The sequence below is a fragment of the Muscardinus avellanarius genome (assembly GCF_963383645.1).
Source record: "Muscardinus avellanarius genome assembly, chromosome: 1".
NCBI classification, from domain to species: domain Eukaryota; kingdom Metazoa; phylum Chordata; class Mammalia; order Rodentia; family Gliridae; genus Muscardinus; species Muscardinus avellanarius.
Window position 1 is genome coordinate 70,156,427 of NC_137786.1, and position 24,041 is coordinate 70,180,467.

At 37.7% G+C, this 24,041-nt stretch overlaps 1 protein-coding gene across 4 annotated transcripts in view; it reads left to right on the forward strand.

Moving 5' to 3' along the window:
• VCAN (versican) overlaps positions 1–24,041 on the forward strand; it is a gene marked incomplete at both ends in the record, with an annotated part of 104,366 nt that overhangs the window by 39,799 nt on the left and 40,526 nt on the right. For 2 of the 4 annotated variants that reach the window (XM_080696291.1, XM_080696292.1), the window contains one exon: positions 17,359–22,614. The exons of the other annotated variants lie outside the window; for them this stretch is intronic. In XM_080696291.1, coding sequence (XP_080552417.1) covers positions 17,359–22,614 — 5,256 coding nt within the window. The remainder of the gene's footprint in view (positions 1–17,358; positions 22,615–24,041) is intronic. 4 annotated transcript variants of the gene reach the window in all.

Consider the following 24,041-nt stretch of genomic DNA (forward strand, 5'->3'; position numbering starts at 1 on the left):
TTGAAAGGTTTTCTTTGTGAATATATATGAAGGCTATAGGATTTGGAGCTGTAGGAAGAATTTTTTACAATTCTAGAACTTTTTTTTTAAAGAGCAATCCAATCTGAAATGTTACAAGTTAATGTAACAAAATGAACTATTTTTAAATGTACATCTCAGTATCTTTAAATTAAAGAATATTTATAAATATACATATATTAACTACCAGTATTATCATGCAAGTGCTCATAGTTATAACCTTAAAAGATGTAGCTTATTAGTTTTTTTTATAAACAAGTTCATATATGCTACTATGTGTCAGGGCTGTTTATTTTCTCATTATTTTTTTAACTGTTTTTATAGTTTATATCTACCCACATATAGGTGTAAGGCAAGTAAGTGAAAAGCCAGTATTAAACTAACTTCATATGAAGATAAAATATTAACCAACTATTTATGTCATAGTGATATGGGTTAACTAAATTTGAGAAATATATCTAAATTAGAATTGACTTTGCTCAGCTTCCTTCTAAGTATTATTGTTTACATAAATTGGACCTAACTCACATATGGTTAATTTCTTCTACTTTTTTTGTACATAAAGCTGAAAAAAATGTACCTAGAGCTAAAGGCTTATTTTCTGAATATTTTGATGTTTTGGATAAGAGAGAATAAAAAATATTTACTCTGGGAGCAGGAGATATCTGCCCAAATGTCAATACTTATATTATTGTTTGCCTAGCCATTACCTTTTAGAAGCTATTGTTTATTTAAGATAATCTTAATATTTTAAAAAATCCTACGTTTTTCATTTTTATAGAATTTTATATTTTTATAGAGAAATTACTTTGAGTTTTTAATTATAAGATTATATTCCATTCTTCAGGCAATATCTTATTATAGGCTTCCATATCTTGGTAAAAGGGTAGCTGTGTTGGTTAACATGGTGCGGGAGCAGGAGCCCCACCTACTGAGATCTCCCCTTCGTCTCCAGAGGTAGTTTCTAGAATAACATGCACCTCGGACACATGGCAAGAAAGAGAAAGACAGGGTCTAGATAATTCAAAATAAAGCAGAAACAATTGCTCATTTGTTATTTAAGAAAAAGTATTTAAAATTGGTTCAGTTACCAATATCTTTATCTCAGTATAAATCTACATAGTTATTAATGTTCATCTCTGTGTAGCTTTATGCATTGCACTTAAAAATGTTAGTTAAGCAAATGTAGTTTCAGCCTTATTAATGTCTGCGTGCTATCCAGATAACGTAGAGTCACATTTCACTGTCACATTTCTTGTGAAGAACTAAGTGATGGTCAAGCTTGCACTTGAAGCTTTGTATCGCCAGAACATTTCCCTCGCACACTATCACCTTTATTTTTAAATAAAAGCCAAATAGAAACACACCGGTCTAACATTCTTGCCGATGGCTCCAGTAGCCTTGACCCTTTCTGGAGCATTTTTGTAGTGAAGTGATTCTGTCCTCTGATGAGCAGAGTAAAAATGACTCAGGTATTGTCCTGTTTGTCAATTCCCAAAGAAGCCGAGATTCTTGGAAGACTGATTTCCCAGTAGCATCTTGTTGATCTTTCAGAGTATATAATTTAGATTCCGGTAGTATTAATAGAGGGGTTTATTTATACATGCTATTCACATACATTCCATGAGAAGAAAACAACACTCTGAAATTGGTGGCATGCTATTCTGCAGTCCTGGGCTGCCTCTTTCCTGCAGAATTTTGTACCACATCCGTGAAAGTGGTTGGGGCTGGTGTCTGCAAGCACATGAGTGGCTCTCTCTGCTGTGGCTTACTGCCCCCCAAACACTTTTTTTTCCCCCTACTGCAGAAATTAGGATGAATTTACCCATCATTCATTGACTGCCCAAAGTGTAGGAAAGTATTGAATAACTCTTGCATTATTCATATAATAGAAGGGAAAGAAGAGAATGTTTATCTTCCCTTCTTTTTAATAGTGTGATGGAGAAAATAATTGACTTTGGTGTTGCTAAATCATTAGCGAACTTAACATTGAATTGTAGACAAAGTTTACCTTTTTAAAACCAGTCACTTCTAAGTGAAATATTTTGCATATATAAAACATGTACATGCATACACACAATCTTAATTTTTAAAATATTCTTAAAGTATTTAACTCAGTAAAGTTAAGAAAAAAATTAAACAGTTCAAAGCATTTTCCCTCAAAGGTTGAAGTTCAATAACAAAAAAAGTGTTGGATAGATAACCCAAAGGAACTTTTTCTTCTTCCTAAAATGAACCATTAATTTCTGAAATTGGCACTTGAAATTATGACTTAGCATTGCCAAAACTACCACAGAGGTAGGGGTATTATCTAAAGACAAATGCTACTTAACTATTATTAGCAGCTACATGAAGAAAGGTGCACTCATAATCTTCCAGCAGAGTACAGTTCAGCAAGAATTATATTTAAATAAAGCTAGTCCTTTGACAAATTTTAAGGGGGAGGAAGGCAAAAGAAAGAAACCATAGGTTATTCTCACAAGCTTTTAAATGCACACTGGTGAACCACTATTAACATAAACAAATATAATTGTGGTATAAAAACATAATCATACCCTAGGTAATAAGGTAGGACAGAAGGACAGATGAGGTCAGCAAGGAAGGTACCAATGGAGGCAGGAAGTTGAAGAATAATTTGAAAGAAGGAAGAGACTTAAACTCATCTTCTTTGGAAGTGTAGATTAAAAACAAATTACTGAAAGCCAGTTACCAATTGCTTCCCAACTCAAGCTCACCAGGAGGGCTAAGGAACCCCAAGTGTAACCAACCATGTTTTCTTCTTCCTTTTGTGGTGTTGAGGGTCAATGACAGAGAGGGCCTGGCTAGCTTTAGAAACCCGGTGCCTTTTCAAGGTTTACCAAAAAACTTATTCATGGGAACCAGAGCTATTCAGCCAACTTCCTCAGAAAAGAGCATGCTCATACTTTTCTGTGCTTTAGTGATTCTTATATTTGATAAAGATAGCATTTTCTGTAGGTTAAGTGTGTTTAACTTTTCAAAATGTATTCCCACAAGGTATTGCTGTTCAGAATTACTTGCAAGTTTAACTGGCATAAAACCTACTTTTAAGAGTGTCTACATAACCTCAAAGTTGATTTAAAGGTTTATGACATTTTAATTCAAGTGAATGTTGAATCAGCAGGATTACAGAACAGGTGCTATAAGTTGGGGAATCTGGAGTGAGTCCCTGTTTTGCTTATCTGCAATGTAGACTTGGGAATTTATCAATGATATAATTTCCCTGTCATAAATTTTTGATGGTACTGGAGATTGAACCCAGAGGGTTTTTCTACTGAACTACACCCCCAGCCATTATTATTTTGGAAAAGGGTCTCCCTAAGTTTCTGTATACTGACCTCAAAACTGTGATCATCCTCCTGTCTCAGCCTGCCAAGTAATGAAGATTATATAAATAGTTATATATACATATACTTATGTATAATGCACATATAATGTATTCTTTTTTTATATTTAACAGTTAAATAATGAAAATGTACCAACTACACTAGACCTGGATCTTTTGAAGTGTACTCTGTAATAGTGTGACTGAGCCTGGATATAGGCAGCCAGTTTGCTGCACTGGGTACAGGAAAGAGGCAGTTAATGTGGTAGAAAGAGCTTTTGGAGCCAGGCGTGGTGGCGCACGCTTGTAATCTCTGCGCTTGCGAGGCGGAGACAGGAGGATCGCGCAGGTTCAATGCCAGCCTCTCTGGCTTAAGAGACCCTGTTTCCAAATAAGATATAAAATAGATCTGGGAGTGGAGCCTGGAGCCTGGAGGTAGAAGGGTTCCATCCCCAGTACCACCAAAAAAAAAAAAAAAAAAAAAAAAAAAAGGAGAGAGAGAGAGAGCCTTTGGAAAGGAACTTAGTTGGATTCGTTGTCTGTTTAGTTTCGAATACATTGTTGAAGCTCTATAGGTTTCAGTTGTATAATAACACTACAGCTTCACAGCATTTCTTAAAGCAAGGGATCTCTGAGATCTTCCCTATGCCATATTTCACATTCCTTAGGTGAGTGTAGCACCAAGCATGGTATTTGTCACGTGGAAGCCACTTAGTACAAATATCCCCCCCCCTAACTATAGGAATTATTTTTAAAATTCTAAATATAGGAAAACATTAATTGGTCTGTATTAAATGGATATGTTATATTATCTTAAAATTTAAGATGATTTGAATTTACATTGGCTCAAAGAGCCAAATATAATTGTACTTCAGTATCTACTTGATTATCAGAGCAGGTTGAAATTTTAATCTTTTATGGTTTATGTTAGTTTAGTGTGATGTCACTTTGCATGCAAATCAGAAATATCTACAGCTCTTATTTAAAATTTAAATATAATATTGGTTCTATAGAACCCAAGAATGTCTTAGCTTTCTGCTATCTTTTGTGTATAAACATTTGGTTTAGGATTTTAACAACTATCAGTTAATCTCCCCCTCATTATTTTTATTTTTTATTTTTTTGATAATTTTTATTAACTAAAATTTATTTTTTTTAATTTTTTTTAATTGGTGCATTGTATTCATACATCATAGTGGGATACATACTTTTGTAGACATACATGCACACATTGCCCAGTCAGCCCCCACCCAATCCCCACCCCATTCTCTCCCTATCCCTCCCTCCCATGCTTGGCTTAGTGATTGACATCTAGTATTATAGCAATTTATCAAAAATTAAAAATGATAATCTCACATAACAGTTTCATTTGTCTGATACCAAGCTTTTGATGACTTAAAGATAACATTTCAATATTTCTTTTTGCTTTCTTTCTTACCAGAGAATCTATTTTTTCTATTTTTTAGGTGAAACTATCATATATTTATATATATATTTTTCAGAAAAAAAATCTATCCTAATATGGAATATGGACTCTAGGTACCCACAACGATCTTGAAAAAGAACAAAGCTAGAAGATGTATATTTTCTGATTTCAAACCATATAAAGCTACAATAATTGAAACAGTGTAGTACTATTCTAAAGGCAGATATATAAACCATTGGAGTTAAATAAAAGCCTAGAGCTAAATTCTTCCCTATATTGTCAAGTTATTTTTGACAAGGTTTCCACAAACATTTGGTGGTGGGAATAATAATCTTTTAACTAAATATTGTTGAAAAATAATAATTACATGGAAAAGAATAAAATTGGACCCTTACCTAATCCCATATACAAGTATTAACTCAAAATAGATAAAAGACCTAAATATAAATCTTAAGACTATAAACTTTTAGGAGAAAATCTGGGTCATAAAACCTCACAACATTGAAATTGGCAGTGATTTCTTGGTTATGATTTCAATGGCACAGGCAACAGAAGAGTATACAAACTCCCTAAAAAATAAAAAACATATTGTATATCCAAAGACAATGTAAACAGAGTTAACAGTTACTAATAGAATGGGATAAAATATTTCCAAATGCTATATCTGAAGGTATATTAATATTCCAACTAGAAATCCTAAAAATTAACAACAATAAAGGCAAACAATACCCTTTACAGATAGGTAAAAGACTAACATAAATAATGAATCTCCACAGATAACCAATCTTCGTTGTCTGTTGGATGGAAAATCTTGTTTCTCTAGTTCTGATGTGTGTTACCTATTTCTTCTTTGTAGTTAATCTCTTTGAGTATTTTCTCTAGTGCTGGTTTTGAAGACATAAAACAAATTCTTTATAAATGACCCAGGTGTTGGGTCTAGCCTCTTCTTGTATATTCACAGATTGCATGAACATCACCCCTGTCTTTTTGTCATTGTCAAGGACCTCCCCCACTTCTGGTTCTACACAGGGATTACATTCTTCTTTCTTAATAGCTCTTAGATCATTCATTTGTGCAATGAATAAGAAGTGTATTCACAAGTCTAGACAGTGTTGAGACTGTTTTTGTAGGGAGGGATGTTATAGGGATAAAAGAAAAAGTTATGCCCTCTGAGGTTTGATTTTATTGAGGTAAAGAAGGAAATGATATGTTTTTAAGAAGACATCACCCACCTCTGTCCAAAAAAGTATTGTATTATCCCTCAGTGAGGCAAGTTTTCATGTACAAAAATAATTGATCACAAAATGGCTTCATTGAAAGAAATTTCCAAGAATGGGGCCATGATTCCTGGGCATAGTACTGATGCTTTTTAGAGAAAACTATATTTCAGGTTTTTTTGTTTGTTTGTTTTGGTGGTTCCTGGAAACCCTTCTACCTCTGGGCTATACTCTCAGACCTATTTTAAATTTTTTATTTGGAAACAGGGTCTCTTAAACCAGTGAGGCTGGCTTTGAACCTGCGCGATCCTCCTGTCTCCACCTCCCAAGTGCGGGGATTACAAGTGTGCTCCACCACGCCACCAGGCTATATTTCACTTTTATCTAAGTATTTTAAATTTTTTACAACATGATTGAAGTAGTATAAGATATCTTTTTTAAAATAGAGAATCATATGGACAACTGAAAAACCTACTTTATTTCATTAAAAATGATATCCTCTCTAAAGCACGTGATGTACTTAAAGAAACAAAGTCAATCATTAAGCCAAGAATGGGAAGGAGGGATGGGGAGGGAATGGGGTGGGGATTGGGTAAGGGCTAATTGGGTGATATGTGTATTATGTCTCCACCATCTTTTATCCCATTAAGATGTATAACTAAAATGTATCAGTAAAAAATAGAATAGAATATTTTACCTGTGATTGGTGGTGCATGCTCATAATCTCAGTACTTGGGAGGATGAGAAAGAAAGATTGCAGGTTCAAAGCCAGCTGGTAACTCAGTGAGATCCTGTTTCAAAATAAATAAAAATAGGGCTGGTGGTGCTGCTCAGGGGTAGAGTGGTGCTGGGTTCAGTTCTAGTACCACTCCTCCCCCAACACACACACACACACACACACACACACACACACACACACACACACACACGATGTTCCTTAGATAGATAGAGCCAAGACTTTTTAGTATGAATCTATTGGCAAGAAGAAAGATACAATTGTTCTTAAAAAAAAAAAATAGGTGACTTGATCCTTTGGAGGAAAATAAACAAATTTGGAGAACCTTCTTAATACTTGCTAAAATGATCAGGGTAAAGTATAAAGTCTTTCTCTGAAAAAAATTAAAAATATAAACTAGAATTTTTTTTTGCGGTATGGGGATGGAACTTAGGGGGATTCTACCTCCAAGCTACACTTCCAGCCCTATTTTTTATTCTTTATTTTGAAACAGGGTCTCACTGAGTTGCAAAGGGCTTCACTAAGTAGTAGCTGAGGCTGTCCATGAACTGCGATCCTCCTGTCTCAGCCCCCCAAATGCTGGGATTACAAGTGTGCACCACCATGCCTGGTCCAAAACTGGAGGTCTTAAGCCAGAAAGAATCTCAGGGATGGGAGGAAACGCTTAATTACAATACAGTGTCACTGTAATATGTCCAACTTGTCTGCCACACATGGGTCATCAGTCTACAGTAAATACCCTGACTGCCTTGTAGTGACTTCATCCTTTTACTTAGGAGCATAGGATTTCTGGTGTGTTATGAGGGTCATTTAGTTACTTTAACCTTACACTGTGAAAGGGGTTAGTTTTTTTAAAATAAAAGGAGAAAGTAAACATAACAGTGTATCATTCTGGAGAAAATGCTGAGATAGAGTATAGTCGTCATCTTCACATGGAAAGCCCATCTTTCTCTGCTTCATTGGGCATTTCCTTTGCTACCTAGAGAAAAAAGCCTCTGCCCATTTCCTTACATCCACTACCAGAATATGTTTAGAGATTGTTGAAATAAAGTCATTTGATCAAGTAGTATGTGGCTGGAGAAAAGAAAATAAGATACATGGCTTAGTTGGGAAGGCAACTTGAAGTAATTAGTAAGCAAGAGGGTATGTAATGAAGACCAATTGCTTGCTTTAATATGTATATTAGAGACTAATGTGAAATAAGATAAGAAGCATTGTTGGCAGGCAGTCTCAGAACTGATCTCAGAGAAAACACAAGGCTCAAGTTTACCTGTTCCTTGAGTTTAACTGGCAGGGCCACATCAACCAGGCCCCGTAGCTGACCATCCACAACACCAGTGTGTGGGATGTTTGAAGGGCACTGGAAAATCGTCCAATGCATAAATATTGCCCACATAAATAAAGCCCACTGCTTCTCAATCTTAGCTATACATCAGAATTATCAAGGAGCCTCCAAATAATTATCCACAGCCCCAACTCCATTAGACAATCTGAATCTGAGTTTCTAGTGGTGAAGCTCAGGCATTTGAATTTTTGTGTGTTTTTTACTATTTAAATGTTTTTTTCATATGCATTAATATTTCCTAATGCATCCCATGTGATTTTGATGCACAATAAATATTGAACACTACTAGTAAACCAAGAGCTTTCTGACCTTCAGTGGCCAGCTGAAATGCAGACACTTCAGCTGGCAGCTGCTTTTGACCTCTGTCAGTGTAGAAGGTACGTTCGTTCCCTGTTTGGAGAGAAAAGAATATGATTTCATCTTTCCTGAATCTTCGTGGTAGTCTTTGGGCAGATTTTGTTGAGTATACTTTTTGTAACAAATGTTAAGGAACCTTGGGATCTGTAAATAAGAAAAAAATATATGTAATTGCATATCATTGAAATACATGTTTTTTGGGGTTTCTGGAATAATCATAACTGAATCAAAAGTGATAATAGAGTGCAAAGTGCATTTTTAATTTCTCAGAAATGCATACCACTCTTTGTTGTATCCATGTTAACTTCTATCTGCAAACATGGGGATTAAAAGGAATTGTGCTTATGGGGGCTTTTGGCTGTACTAACAAAGTAAGTCTGTTTACTTTATATTTTAGAAAAATAGTGATTACTGCCTTGCTATGAGCCTATATGGATTTGGAAAGAAAATAAATGATAAAAAGAATTGAGGCTGTGCCTGCACATTTTAACTATCTAGATTCTTATAACCACAAAAATCTTTGCCGTTTGAGTTTCTGGTAGGATTCTTTGTGTCTAGACTTGCACTGTAATTGCAACCAAAGAACAACAATTCCTTCAGTCTAATACATAAATCTTTCAAAGGAAGTGTTTACCCAACAGAAGCAAACATTTTTTATTCTTTTTCTGTTTGTTGCAGTGCTGGGGATTTAACCCAGGGGCCTCCCATCCATGAGCTTTTTGTTTTTTATTTGATCACAGGGTCTGGCTTAGTTACCAAGGCTGGCCTTGAACCTGTGATTGTGCTGTCTTAGCTTTCCGAGTCCCTGAGATTTAGTCATGTACCATTGTGCCAGCCTTTTTCATTCTTAATGACAAATACCTGTAGATATTCTTATAACTAAACTCTCAAAAGAGGAGCTATGTGGCTAGGGTAGGAGAGCATTATGTGTTTAAAGTATTCCATTGCTTTTGTTTTAGAATATATGTAAGGGAGGTTAAAAAAAATAAAAACAACGGGGAAACTTATTAGTAAGAACTCCTATGATGAGTCCTCTTACAGATTAAGAGACATGGCTATTGGTTGAGGGGTTTTAGAAAAGGTGTATTGGAAGACTGAGGGCTTCAGAGCTGGATGGTAGAGTTCAAGAGAGGCTTTCTGAAGCACTGTCTTCTTGAACAGGTCTGGGTGGAAATGAGAAGGAAACTGAAATAGGAATATGGACCTGCTGGGCTCTAGTATACAGCCTCAGAGCATGACATCAACAGAGCTGAAAAAGAGGAAGTGTGAGCCAGGGAGAGGGCAGGTGGGAGAGGTGACTGGAAACTACTATTAACTTTTCAACAAAGGAGTGACATAATTAAAAATAAAATGGTGTTTATAAAGTTTAGCTTTGTAGATATAGTTTCAGGGGTCAAAGAGGAACTTTATGAGAGGCCTTTGTTTTACTTCAAGAAAATAAGCTTTCACTTACTTTTAAATTCTTGATCCTAATAAAGCATTTTTCTAGTATTAGAAGACGTGGTAGATCTATCATCTGTCTATCATCTATTATCTATCTATATCTATCTAGCAAGCAAAAGAATTAACAATGTTAGAGAAATAATTAAAAATAATAGAAGCACTGTTAATGGTTGGTTTTTATGTTTTTGCTCTGTTTTATATCTTTTAAGGAAGTATTTGGAAACTTAATTACATGAATTACTTTGTTTTCATGTAGATTTTTATTTCATTGTTCAGAATTTGTTGAAAGGTCCCCAACTTACTTGAATATCATTGCAGGAAATCCTTTATTTTTTTTAATAATTGGAAGTTTTGAAGTTCTTTGGGCCTCTTTTATAAGAAGAGCCCACACTCAGTGAGAGCTCCCCAGAGTACTTGGGCTAGATATTGTATCTGAGGACTCTCTTTCCACTTGAAGGAACTGCAGTATTTGAGGATTATCAGAAGTTAGGAAGAAAGATGATTCCCATAACATGTCTGCCTCTTAAAAGCAAGGCCATCAGACACACTTATATTGTTTGTATACATATATTACCCTTTTTAGCTGTAAAATCTCTGAACTGAGAGTTACCAAGCTCTGTGCTCAGAATGAGGATGCTATCTTGTGTAAGATAACATGTTTGAAAGTTAAACCAAATGGATCCCAGGTAACATTGCTCAAAGAGAGTTAGGGGTCATATTGTCTTCCATTCTTCACCTTAAACTCTCTGTCTCTAGGGATATTCCATCATTAAAGTAATTAAGGGTAAAAAAAAATATCTGACAAGATTTAGGGTGGTTGTTTATATCTTGATGACTGCTGTCAAATTTTTTTACATACTAAGTTTATGCTATTTTTAGTGTATCACTTTAAACATTTTAAGAATACAGGTAACTTAAAACAATCTGGTCAAAATTTATGGCTTTTTTCATTTCTTAAGGTGCTAGTTAGGATGTAATTTAAATTAATAGCATATGAAAGGTAAATGAAATTGAAACATTTGTTTCTGTCTCTTTGTTGGAACAAACCTACAGGTATGTTCCAAAAGTTTAAACATCTTAAGGAATTTCAAGTCCTGGAAGTATTTATCAAGCACTTTAGAATGATTATCCATTGCATTTTCAAAATAAGTAAATATGATCTTTTGTTACATACCACAATGAAATCCATTATAACAAAGAAATAATAAATCCTAATATATCTTTGTTGAGTTGATAGATATAGCTTACATTTAATTAAAAGCTCTTCAACATAAATTGTAAAACTCCCTAAAGAGAATATGAATTTTAACCAACTGCCCACGCATCGTAGCCAACTATGTTTTGTGTCTGGTATTAGCATGACTGGAAGACTTGTATTCTGTCTACAAAACTCTGCCATGAAGTACTTTAAAATACTTGGTGAATAGTTTGAGGTCAGCTAGCAATAAAGCTTTGTGTGAAATGCCATTAAAAAGCCTATTAACCATGGTAGAAGCATATTCAAGTCAAGCTGTTAAAATACATTTATATAAACATAGAAAAGATTATACATACACTCCATAGAGTTCTGTGGTTTGACTCTTGAAATTCAAATAGAAGTTGCATTATTCTTGGAGTAAAATTCTAAACTAGAGCAGTTTATTATAAGGAGTTGTTCATCTAAGAGCTTGGAATGTCAATAATTCTGTTAGGTCGTTCTGTTAGTGTGAAATAGAGCAGATCGCCATGTGGGAATGAGGCCACTACTTTCACAATAGCCCAGGTGTCCCTCACCATACACCACAAAGAAACCTTTCTGGTTTGCAATAATTAGAATGGTTGCAATTCTCTAATAATATGTGTGGTAGGTGGGAGGTGGTGATAGGAAAGGAAGGTGATGAGGCAGTTTTGGAGGATGAATAAACAAAGAGGATCAAGTAGGACTCTTGAGCTGTGAAAAATTGGTGATGGGAATTCAGGCCATATGGCAGGAAAAAAAATTCACCTATCTACATGAAGGAGAGATTTTATGCAGCCGCCATATCCATGGAATACTAAAAGGATGAAAACAAACGATATATAAACAGATTAAAATGTAGATTGATATGTAGAGAATCTGTTGGCAGAAAACTTTAACCTGAAAGCCCTAAGTAAACGATATAGTTCCACCCTCAAAACAATGTTAAGAAATTCCATGAGACCATTTAGAAGTTAACAATACTTATTTAAACATGGAGTATTAGTTGCTTCATTGTGAGGATACTTCAGAAAAAAGGGAGCAATGTAATTTTTACTCTCATTTTGCCTTTTTTTGTTGTTGTTGTTGCTGTGGTACTATAGATTGAACCTTACCTACCTCTGAGTTTATGCTCCCTAACCTTTAAATTTTTTTATTTTGAAACAGAGTCTAAGTTACCGTGGCTTGACCTCCAACCTGCAATCTTTCTGTCTCTTCCTTCCAAGTACTGGGATTAGAGGTGTGCACCACCACACTTGGTTTTATTTAAGTCCCAATTAGTAGAATACTTTTATAGAGCTCTATAACATGAGGACTCTAACTAATAGAATTATATTGGGGATTTTTGTTAAATAAGTAGATTTTAGCTCCTTTGGTCACATGCTCAAAAACAATTACTGAAGTGATAGATATGTTAGCTTGCTTCTCTCTAGTAATTATTTTACTATCTATGTGTATATCGTAACATCATACTGTAAACCTTAAATATATATAGAATTGTTTAATATGTTTCTGTGTTCTAGCTTTTTTTTTTTTTTTTTTTTTTTTTTTTTGGTGTTACTAGGGTTCCTAGAAACCCTTCTACTTCCAGGCTACACTCCCAGACCTATTATTTTTTTATACTTTAAAAAATTTGGAAACAGGGTCTCTTAAGCCGGTGCAGCTGGCTTCAAACCTGCGTGATCCTCCTGTCTCTGCTTCCCAAGCGTGGGGATTACAAGCGTGCGCCACCACGCCCGGCCTGTGTTCTAACATTTTAAAGGCAAGTCGGACCAAATACTTGGGAGATAGTGGAGGAAGGAATACTAACCTAAATGTAATGATAAGTATATTTGCAATACATATACTCAGCAAACTTCCCCTTAAAACAGAAAGAAAAGAGTTTAAACAATTCAGTTCTCTAGCTTATTGGTCACTCTAACTTACTGTTTTGGGCACTGGGGGATTAGATGGTGTACCTAAATTGCTATAAGGGTGATAAGCCAGTGTCATCCACAGGGTCTAATACCCAATAGGTACTTAGCCAACTTGTGCAGTCAGTTGGCTCCTGGAGAGATCGTATGGTGAGCATGGGATATAGAGAGTGAACTTAATTTTGAAAGCACAAACCCAAATGAACGTATTTTTGAAGTATATGTAAAGGTTATCCTTTAATTGGTTTGGATTGGTGTGATTTAAGTATCATGGTATTTATTTTGGTTAGAAGATAGAATCGATTGCATCTAACAATTGATTTTGGTGAAGTATTCTGCTATTACGGTCTAAAAAGCTAAACTCATAGGTGTATTAGCTGTGAGAAGTTCCAGAGTTCTTTATGTAAGTGGCACATGAACTAGAAGAATGATTTACTTTGTTCATTTGAGTTGAAATCAGAGAGCATAGAGCGAATGTCATATCCTTAACAGAATCAAGTAGACTTGGAATGAGTCAATAGCTAACTAGATTATATAAATTGTTGGTTTTGGAGGAGAGTTCTCCCTTTGCTTAGCAGAAAAAAAGACTATATATATATATTTAAGTGAGCATCATGACTACCAGTTTCTTCACTGTTTACATTTGACACATTGACACACCTTAGTGTCTTCTCTGCTTTTTTTCACCCCACTTTTTGAGACCATCAACACTATATTTCACAGACCCGTCCATGTATCCTTATTCACTAAGAAGATAATGGGATGTTTATATCAGTTTTATTTTTTTAAAGTAAAGATTATTTTTGGGAACCCCCACAAATCTATAATAATGGATGTTTCTACCCTACTCTTGGTGTGAGAATTTTTAACTATGCAATGCCAAGCAGAAGTTTCCTTCCTTATTTTTGTATTTGGTCAGAGTAGCCTATCCGCTTTAAACCCCATTATGTATAAGATGGTACAGAATGTTGCAGGGATTCATTATGTTTCACACTGATTCTTGTTTCTCACTTAAATTTTTTCCCCGCACTCATGTGAAAGACATAGTATTAAGCAGACATAGATGCAAACATAATATACCTGAAAGCAATGCTTCTTAATCAGTTTTTGTTTTACTTATGCATAATAAAACAACATAAAAGGGTTGAATGTAAAATGAGAGCAGAAGCAGTTTAAGATGGGCACCTTATTAGTCAGACGTGGTGGTGTTTGAATGTAATCCTGGTACTCGAGAAGCTGAGTCAAGAGGAGTGCAGGTTTGTGGCTGGCTTCAGCAAATAGTCTTTTGAAACTTAGATCTTATTTTAAAATAAAAATAAAATAGGGCTTGGAGTGTAGCTCGGAGATGGAATGCTTCTGGGGTTGATTCCCAGTATCATTCACCCCAGTGTCATTCACTCCAGTATCATTCACCCCAGTATCATTCACACACACACACACACACACACACACACACACACACACACAGCACATTTTTGAAACTTTAATTAAGGCCCATCAAGTTGTATAGAATGGTTATAACTAAATCTGATTTATTCACCCATTCTCAAATACTATTAAGCAACGAAAAACTTTGATTGCGTGATTAAATTGCTTATTTGGTATTTCAAGAGATTCATTTGTGTCAACATTTTCTGCACATTCTTTTTAAATAGAAAAAAATCTTATTTTTATTGCAAACTGTAGTAAAATGTTGTTATCTAAATATTTCATTGTGTCCTTTTAAAATCTTATACACACTGGGCACTTTAAAAGCAGAGTAACAGCTGGGTGTGGTGGCGCACGCTTGTAATCCCCGTGCTTGGGAGACGGAGACAGGAGGATAGCGCAGGTTCGAAGCCAGCCTTGCTGGCTTAGGAGACCCTGTTTCCAATATATATATATATATATTAGGTCTGGGAGTGTAGCCCAGAGGTAGAAGGGTTTCCAGGAACCTCAGTACCACCAAAAAAAAAAACAAAAAACAAACAAAAAAAAAAAAACAAAACAAAACAGAGTAACAACATTAATGGCTTGCAGTAGTGAGGATAGAACCCAGGGGCATTCTACGTCCGAGCTACACCCCCAGCCCTCGTTTTTATTCTTTATTTTAAACAGGTCTCACTGAGCTGCAGAGGGCCTCACTAAGTAGCTGAGGCTGTTCAAGAACCACAATCTTCCTGTCTCAGCCTCCCAAATGCTGGGATTAACAAGTTTGTGCCACCATGCCCAGCTAGGTTTATGTTTTTAATTATATTTTTCAAAAAGTTCAAGTCACTTTTTTGAACTTGTTAATTAGGAATAATCACAACATCTGTGCCAGAAACAATCTGCATGCATCTTCTGCTTTTATAATATGCCAGAGTAAGGGACTAAACTCACTTCTCTGTGTGACAAAAACTTTCTCATTCATTTTGAGTATCCATATACTTAAGCTTAAGTAAGTGAATGTATGGGGTGGAATGAGATGGGGATATAAGAAATAAGCTGCGTCGTGTGAAAGTTAAATAGGAAGGGCGTATGCACAGGGTAAGAATAATCCAAATCTATGTAAATCATATTTAGTGGGATAATTTAGTGAGGTTGTGGGATACAGAAAACTGTTTTTTGCTTTTATTAGGGTGAAAGCGAGAAACACAAATACAATATATGTCCTCTGACTACATTAATTATGTCTTGTGGTCTTTGGTTTTCTTTTTATAAATTTACAAATATTTAATAAGTTTCACAGTTTACATGTTGATGGTTCACACAGTACTTCAATATTTATGTTTGTGCCCAGCAAATTAGAATACAAGTGATATGGTACTGATTCCTCCTCAGTAGATTTCCTCTTTCCTGACTAAACAGTAAATGCTAGATGTTGATCCATCCAAACAAGGAGGGAAGCTGCTTCTTTCAGAGGGAAGAATCCAGGAGAAAGCATTTGTGTTTCCCCGTGGTGCCTACGGGTGGAAAAGGCGAGGAAGGTTTTATCGTATTCATTCCTCCTGTACACATCTTAGTATTCGTTCCTCCTGTACACTTCTTAGTGACAGCCTAAGCTTGTGTGGTGTGGGTCGAGCTGAACAGGAAACCCCTTCTGCAGGGATGTTGTTTTGGGCAGGACACTGAGGCACCCAAGGTGCTTTGCCTTCCTCATGGCTCCGCGCTGCTGCAGGCACCTTTTGCATTGCTGTGTTACTGGATGCAAGGCAGCTGTGGTGGCAGGACTGTCTCCTAGGATGGTTAGATGCACCACAATGAGAACAAAGCCTCAGAATTTCTCTCTCCTTTTTGCCCAAGGCATAGGGCTTTGATGGTGTATTTCTGGTGGCAAAAAAGTCCACTCGGTTTTGTGGTTGATGCCTTGTGGCAATTTACAATTCAGGGACTGTTCTGATGTTATGTCTTATTTGAACTATGCTGCTCAGAATATATAGATGTGAGTCCTGAACTTTCTTGAGAGATTTTTTTTTTTTTTTTGGTGGTGGTACTGGGGTTCCTGGAAGCCCTTCTACCTCCGGGATACACTACCACGGGCTACACTTCCAGACCTATTTTTTAACTTTTTTTGTGGAAACAGGGTCCCTTAAGCCAGCGAGGCTGGCTCCAAACCAGCGCGATCCTCCTGTCTCTGCCTCCCAAGCTCAGGGATTACAAGCGTGCGCCACCACGCCCGGCTTGAGAGAAAATGTTAATAGCAAGAACTAAAATGGATCTAATCCAGGTCACATCTCATAAAGGATAATGGTATTGAGGTGTGGAAGGTCTCCCCCCGTGATCATTTCTGTGAACTCTTCCCGTTGGGCCTTCCATCCAAGGTTCTCTATTGTCATGTACGGGAGGAGGCTAAGCTCCCCTCACATTCCCATAGGGGTAGAGGTTGGCAATGATTTCACTTTTCTAAAACATAGTCTTCTTTCAAATAGGCTATGAGGAGACCAAAAGGAATATCTTTTCATTTCTGTATTGAATAGAGTGTCTAAACATTCCCTTACATAAAGACATTTGTACACGGTCTGGTGAAATGGTCTTAATGTTTAACTTGTTTTGCAGTTCGCACAAAGATGAATCCTTGCATTTCAAGATTACCATGCATATGTGATTTTCAGCTTTATTTTATGGACTTTTTTGTTCAACATATTGAAGTGTTTTCATAACCTGTTTGTATCATCTTAAATGGGATTTGTCTTTCAAATTGTTAACATAAAACAGCAAATCGAAGTCTGACAACCATATGTAGAAGAGTGATTGCAATTAATACAAAAAGATGTGCATCCTTCTCTGTGTGTGTGAATGTGATCAGCCTTGCTATCGATTTCTTCTGTCATACACTGCCAAAGCTTCTATTTAAGTATTGTGAAAACTCTTTGTTTTTTTCAGGTCGAATGAGTGATTTGAATGTAAATGGTCATCCAATAGATTCAGAATCTAAAGAAGATGAGCCTTGTAGTGAAGAAACAGATTCAATGCGCGATCTAATTGCTGAAATTTTACCTGAATTACCTCATGTAATTAAAATAGAACTGTACCCCGAAGAAGATGATGAAGAAGATGAAGAGTGCGCAAATGCGACCGATGTAACAACCACCCCGTCTGTGCAGTACATAAATGGGAAGCACCTAGTCACCACCATTCCCAGGGACCCAGAGGCTGCAGAAGCTAGGAGTGGCCAGTTTGAAAGTGTTGCACCTTCTCAGAATTTCTCAGACAGTTCTGAAAGTGATCCTCATCAGTTTGTCATGGCAGAAACAGAATTGTCCACTGTGGTGCAACCAAATGAATCTAAAGAAACCACTGAGTTTCTGGAAATGACATGGAAACCTGAGAACTACCCCGAAACACCAGAACATTTTTCAAGCGGTGAGCTGGATGTTTACCCCACAATTCCATTCTCTGAAGGAAAAACCACAGAGGGGGCAGAGTTGGTCACAGAGAGAGGTCCTGAAATTGAAAGTCTGAGGCATGTACAATCTGAACCTGTGCCTTTGTTTTCTGAAGAGTCATCTGGAGAGGCTGTTGTTGATCATGTGTCTCAGAAAATGGTCTTTTCAAGGGCCACTGGAGTGACGTTTGGTGAAGAGGCAGAGGAAAATACTTCTATCACAACCAGTCCCAGTATGGTCCCAAGTTCTTTGTCAGCAGATGTTTCAGAGGAAGGATCAGTTACCTTCACGGAAAACCCACAGCCTATTAACTCCTTGTCTACCATAAAAAGTTGGGAAGAAATAACCCCTAGACAAATAGGGGAGTTCTCAGGGAGTTCTTCAGTCCCCATTCTAGAAGGCTCTGGGGAAGCAGAAGACTACAACAGTAAAACGTTCAGCCTGGTAACTGATTTGTCACAGAGAAATGCTACTGGTACATTCATTCCTGTAGACACTAACAGGACAGCAATCCCAGAAAGTCTTCTGGATGTCCCTGCAACCACCATCTATTTAGCTTCTGAGCAAGCTTCTGCAGAAGAGGTGCCTACTGGATTTATAAGTGAAACAGATATTCCCAAATGGGTTCTCAGTACATCTCTTGAAGAAAAGAAGAAGAGAGAGGAAGAGGAAGAGGAGGAGGAAGAGAGGATTATAGGCACAGCATCTACACTGGAGATACATTCACCAACACAGAGATCAGAGCAATTAATTTTACTCCCTGATTTTGAAAGTTCAACTGTAGTTGCATCTAGTGATGCAGCGACCAGGACGAGTTTTATCACCTTGACAGCACCCACAGAGTCTGGAAATAAAATGACAAGTCCCACTGCTGTCTTTACAGAAACAAATGTTTTAGTCAGTTTAGGGGCACGGCCCTTTGAGCACAGCAGTAGTAGCCAGTCTGCTGTTCAGGAAGGGGTCACCGCTCTTTTGGGTAGCCCTGTGTCTTTTGCTATGGAGCAGGGATCTGGAGAAGCTGTTGCTGACCCAGAAATCACCACTGTTTCATCATTTTCATTAAATGTAGAGTCTGAAATCCAAGCCAAGAAGGAAGTAGCTGGCACTTTATCTCCCCATTTGGATACGATATTCTCTTCTGAGCCAACAGAACTAGTTTTGAGTACTGTGACGAACAGAGAAGTTGCTGAAATTACAAGCCAAACATCCAAAGAAAATTTGATTGCAGAGGTATCGGGAGAACCAAATCATGAGGCAGAAATAAGGGACTTTCCTACGGGTTTTCCTTTCGAAGAAGAGTTTAGTGGTGACTTTAGAGAATATTCAACAGTATCCCTTCCCATAACAAAAGAAGAAACAGTGATGATGGAAGGTTCTGGAGAGGAAGCACTGAGGAACGCCCAGGTATCACCATCCTTAGAACCTACTTCAGATCGTACCAATCTCATGCCTGACCTGGAAGTACCCAGTAGCGATGTGCTCAGCACTTCTGCTTTACCCTGGGAAGAGTTCCCAGCCTCAGCCGAGGGCTCAGGCGAATCACAGGGCACAGTCAGTAACTCTTTTGACCCAGCGATTCCCACTGTGGTAGGAAACTTCTCTGATACAGATTCCCCATTTATTACCCCAGGATTGGGAGAATTGGGTGCTGTCAATGAAACTAATGAAAGATCCACTATTTTACCAAAAGCAGAAGTTGAAAGCACTGTAGATCCAATAGGACGTGGGGAAGAAAAGATCAGTAGCACACTTTCAGTAGACTTTCCCCGCACTATGGAGCCAGCCAAGTTATGGTCCAGGCAAGAAGTCAGTCCTGCAAGACAAGGGATTGAAAGTGAAACAGCATCAGGGGAAAAGATTCAAGAACAAAAGCCTTTCGAATCCTCTCAAAGCTTAATAGGGCCAGAAAAAACAACTTCTGATTCACAAACACTTACTGAAACTAAACTCCATACTACAGATGCTTCTACAACGAAGACATACAGTGCTGCAGAGCAAATGGAGGAGAACGATATTCCCTTCATTTACTTGTCTACTCAAGGACCATATGCGAAAGGCTTAGAATCGTATGCTACTACCCAGGAGTCTACTGAAAAGTCACACTTCTTAACTACTGCCTTAGCAACTGAATCAACACCAGCTGAAAGTTCAGTCACAAATTCACCAACTAAAGATGATGAAAGTAAAACACCCTTTCCCATAGGTATGCGACCCACAGTGAAAGAGTCGGACGCTGATCTCTTATTCTCTGGGCTAGGATCAGGAGAAGAAGTTTTGCCTACTCAACCTACCATGTCAGCGAATTTTACTGAAATGGAACAACTCCTTAGCTCAGTGTATTCCCAGGATTCTCATGTGGAGAGTTTAGAAATAAGCACCTTCAGTCATAAGATAGAGAATGATGACAGAATGGAAAACATGGAAAATGAATTTAGGCCACTCATTTCCACGACAGACAACATCTTCGAAGGCAGTGAGGCAGCATCCAACTCGACCTTAGTAGAAAGTTTAGGTGACGCTGGAACAGAAGAGTCCACAACAGCACCTCTCCCTTTCTTTGCAGACACTGAAACTCCTCAAAATCAGACACTCAGATGGGAAGCAAAAGTCCAGACTAGTCGACCACAGACCATAGCTGAGCAAGACTCTGATGAGAATTCTTCATCAGCAGGCGCTAAAGAAACAGCCACCCCTTCCACTGTTTTTTTGGCTAGAACTCATGGTCTTGAAATGATCAAAGAATCTGTTACAGCAGCACCAAAATCATCTGACTTGCTTTATGAAAATTCTGCGGAAGGATCTGGAGAAGTGGGTATCTTTGATGTAGCCCACACTTATGGAACTACTGAGCCAACCGGGCAAGGAAGCACTACATTTGTTTCTGATAGATTCCTGAAAAGGCATCCTCAAGTGCCGAGTGCTGAAGCCATCACAGCGAATGCATTTTCAACAATTTCTGTGATGCTGCCTCTTCATTCAGAAAAGCATGAAAGTCCCCCCAGTACAGCTAGCACATTGTCATATACAGTGCCATATGAGAGGCCTACAGAAAGTGTTTCAGGTAATTTCCAAGATCATTTTGGGGAATTCAAGGATTCTACCTTAAAGCCTAACAGAAGAAAAGCCACTGAAAATATTATCATAGACCTAGACAAAGAGGATAAGGATTTAATATTGACAATTACGGAGAGTACCCTTCTTGAAATTCTTCCCGAGCTGACATCAGATAAAAATACTATCATAGACATCGATCACACTAAACCTGTGTATGAAGACATTCTTGGAATGCAAACAGATATAGATACAGAAGTACCATCAGGACCTCAGGGCAATAATGACGAAAGCATCCAAGTTCAAGATAATTACGAGGCAGCTGTGAACCTCTCTTCCACTGAGGAAGCGTTTGAGAGCTCGGGCGATGCCCTTCCAGCTAGCTACACTCAGGCAACGCATGATAAATCAATGATTTCTGAAAACGGGAGCCTATTAGGTCACACTGGCTTTAACTTTGCAACTGGGATTCCTGTCCCCAGCACAGAAGCAGAATTAGATAATTTGCTTCCCACAGAAACATCGCTGCTCAGTCCCAGTAAATCTGCCACAGTTAACCCAGAGATTAAAGAATCAAAAATCAAAGTAAAACCTCTGGATGACATATTTGAATCAAGCACTTTGTCTGATGGCCAAGCTATTGCAGACCAAAGTGAAATTATATCCACATTGGGCCATTCAGAAAAGACACAGGCAGAGTATGAAGAAAAGAAAAACATTGGTCCTTCTTTTCAGCCAGAATTCTCTTCAGGAGCTGAGGAAGCATTAATAGACCTCAGTCCCTATGTAAGTATGGGTAATATCCGCCTTATGGCTCATAGTTTAACAGAAGCGCCTGATGTGATGGGAGGATCCAGTCCCCCATATCACACTGATATGACCTCAGTGGTTTCAGCATTTGCAAAGTTGTCCTCTCAGACGTCATTCCCTGGCTACGTACACAGTGGAGCCTCTGAACACACAGACGTTCCCCAGCCAAGTGCTCTGCCAAGTACAGATGCCCACTCATCTCCAAGGTCTTCAGAGGATGGTCTTAAGGAAGTTCCTGCAAATATCCAGGCCACTGTCAGACCATCAAGTGAAGAATACGTCCATGCAACTCATTCTGTATCCTTACCTCTGGACACAGAAGCAGAACTGTCAGAAGATGACAGTAAATCTAAGTCATTAGAGGAAATGAAAGCTTCTCCCACAGAACTACTTGCTGAGGAAGCGCCCGAGTCTTCCCAAGATTCCCCAAACAAAGGCAATGGTCAGACTTCAGGAGAAACAATTGAAATGTTTACCAGTGTTAGAACTCCTGAGGCCGGGACTCTCATTACAGCTGCCAGTGACATTAATTTGGAAGGTGCTTCACAGTGGCCACATTCTACTTCTGCTTCTGCAACTTTCAGGGTGGAGGTAGGTGTGGTGCCTCAGCCCAGCCCACAGACTTCTGAGAGGCCCACTTTTTCTCCTTTGAAAATGAACCCTGAAACGCATGCAGCTTTCCTTGGAGGGGAGGATTCCACAATGGCAGCATCAGAAATGCTACTATCGGCGAGAATTCTTGGTTCCGAGAATCAGGCAACAGTGAGCACTGTGGAATTAAACACGGAGCGTGTGACACCACCGTTTTCCCTTCTGGAAACATCTAATGAAACTGATTTCCTGATTGGCATTAATGAGGACTCAGTGGAAAGCACAGCAGTCTATTTACCAGGTAAGAGCACAACATTGATAAATCTGTTTCCAAACCTGGAAACAGTCCCTTGGTTCTAACGCCTATGTGTATGTAATTTCTAATGTGCAATGAAATCAATGGAGATTTTTATATTGTTTATATAGCAGCAGGCCAGTCCACAGTGTTGAGATCATAATGAGATGCAATGAAAGTAAGTATAGAGCCTTTTGGGGCTTTACGGATGTACTGTTTTTTTCTGTGTTTTAAAAATAATTTTCAGCTGCGACATGGACAAATGAAAATAATGGTATAAAAATTCAATGTGTTTCTACACCTCACCTTTGTCATATGACTTATGTTTGTACCTATTAGATTGATTTTTTTTTTTTTTTTTTTTTTGCGGTACTGGGGATGAAACCCAGGGACATTCTACCTCCGAGCTACACCCCTAGCCCTATTTTTTTATTCTTTATTTTGAAACAGGGTCTCACTGAGTTGCAAAGAGCCTCACTAAGTAGCTGAGGCTGCCCGCCAACCACGATCCTCCTGTCTCAGTCTCCCGAATATGGGTTTTTCAAGCGTGCGCCACCTCGCCCGGCTCCTATTAGTTTTTTAAACAGAAAAATGTCCTTTTTCTTTTTTAAAAAACTCTACCCTTGATGGATGATATATCACAATTATCAAAATCTTTCAGACCTTTAACATTTGGGAGTGATAAATAGCTTTAATAAATATTTTGCAGCTTGTGTAATATCAATGTTCGGTTCATACGTTAATGTAATTTCCTTGCTTGAGATAGTCTACATAAGGCTTCCAATAGTGCCTGACCATAGTGGATATTTACTTAGCATATATTTGCGTCCTGCTATTGAGAGATTTCTCTTTATTTATTGGACATACCAGAAAACATGTATTTGATACTGCTTCACATGGACCCTTTCATTTGATCGTCACCAAAAGGTTCTAAAGCACAATTATTACCCTGATGTAAAAAGTTAGGACGTGGAGGTTCAGCCAGGGTCAGTAACTTGCCCAAGGTTGCAAAGCCACATCACGGCAAAAGTAAGATTTGAACCTAGATCAGTCACACTTGGAAATCCATGGTCTTTTTACTGCCCTTTGCTGTTTTTCAATGTAATATAGAAATGAACAGTTGTTTTTACAATGATATGCAGTCAGAGATCTTGGACTTTTTAACTTAGAATTAGGTTTTTCTTTGTTCAGTCTGAGAATATTGGGAAGTTGGCTTTTATGGTATTTCTTGGAATGCTATTTTTAAAATAATAGTGTCAGAGAAAACCATAAATCCCTATCACCTCCTAGCTGCTACACAGACAAGGAAAGAAATCAGTACTTGAAAGGCTGTGTTGGTTGAAAATATTTGTTTTATTTTAGTGAATATGTTGTGTGATATGGATATTATGAGAATGATTCTGATCATATAATACTATTTTTGTGCCACTTGT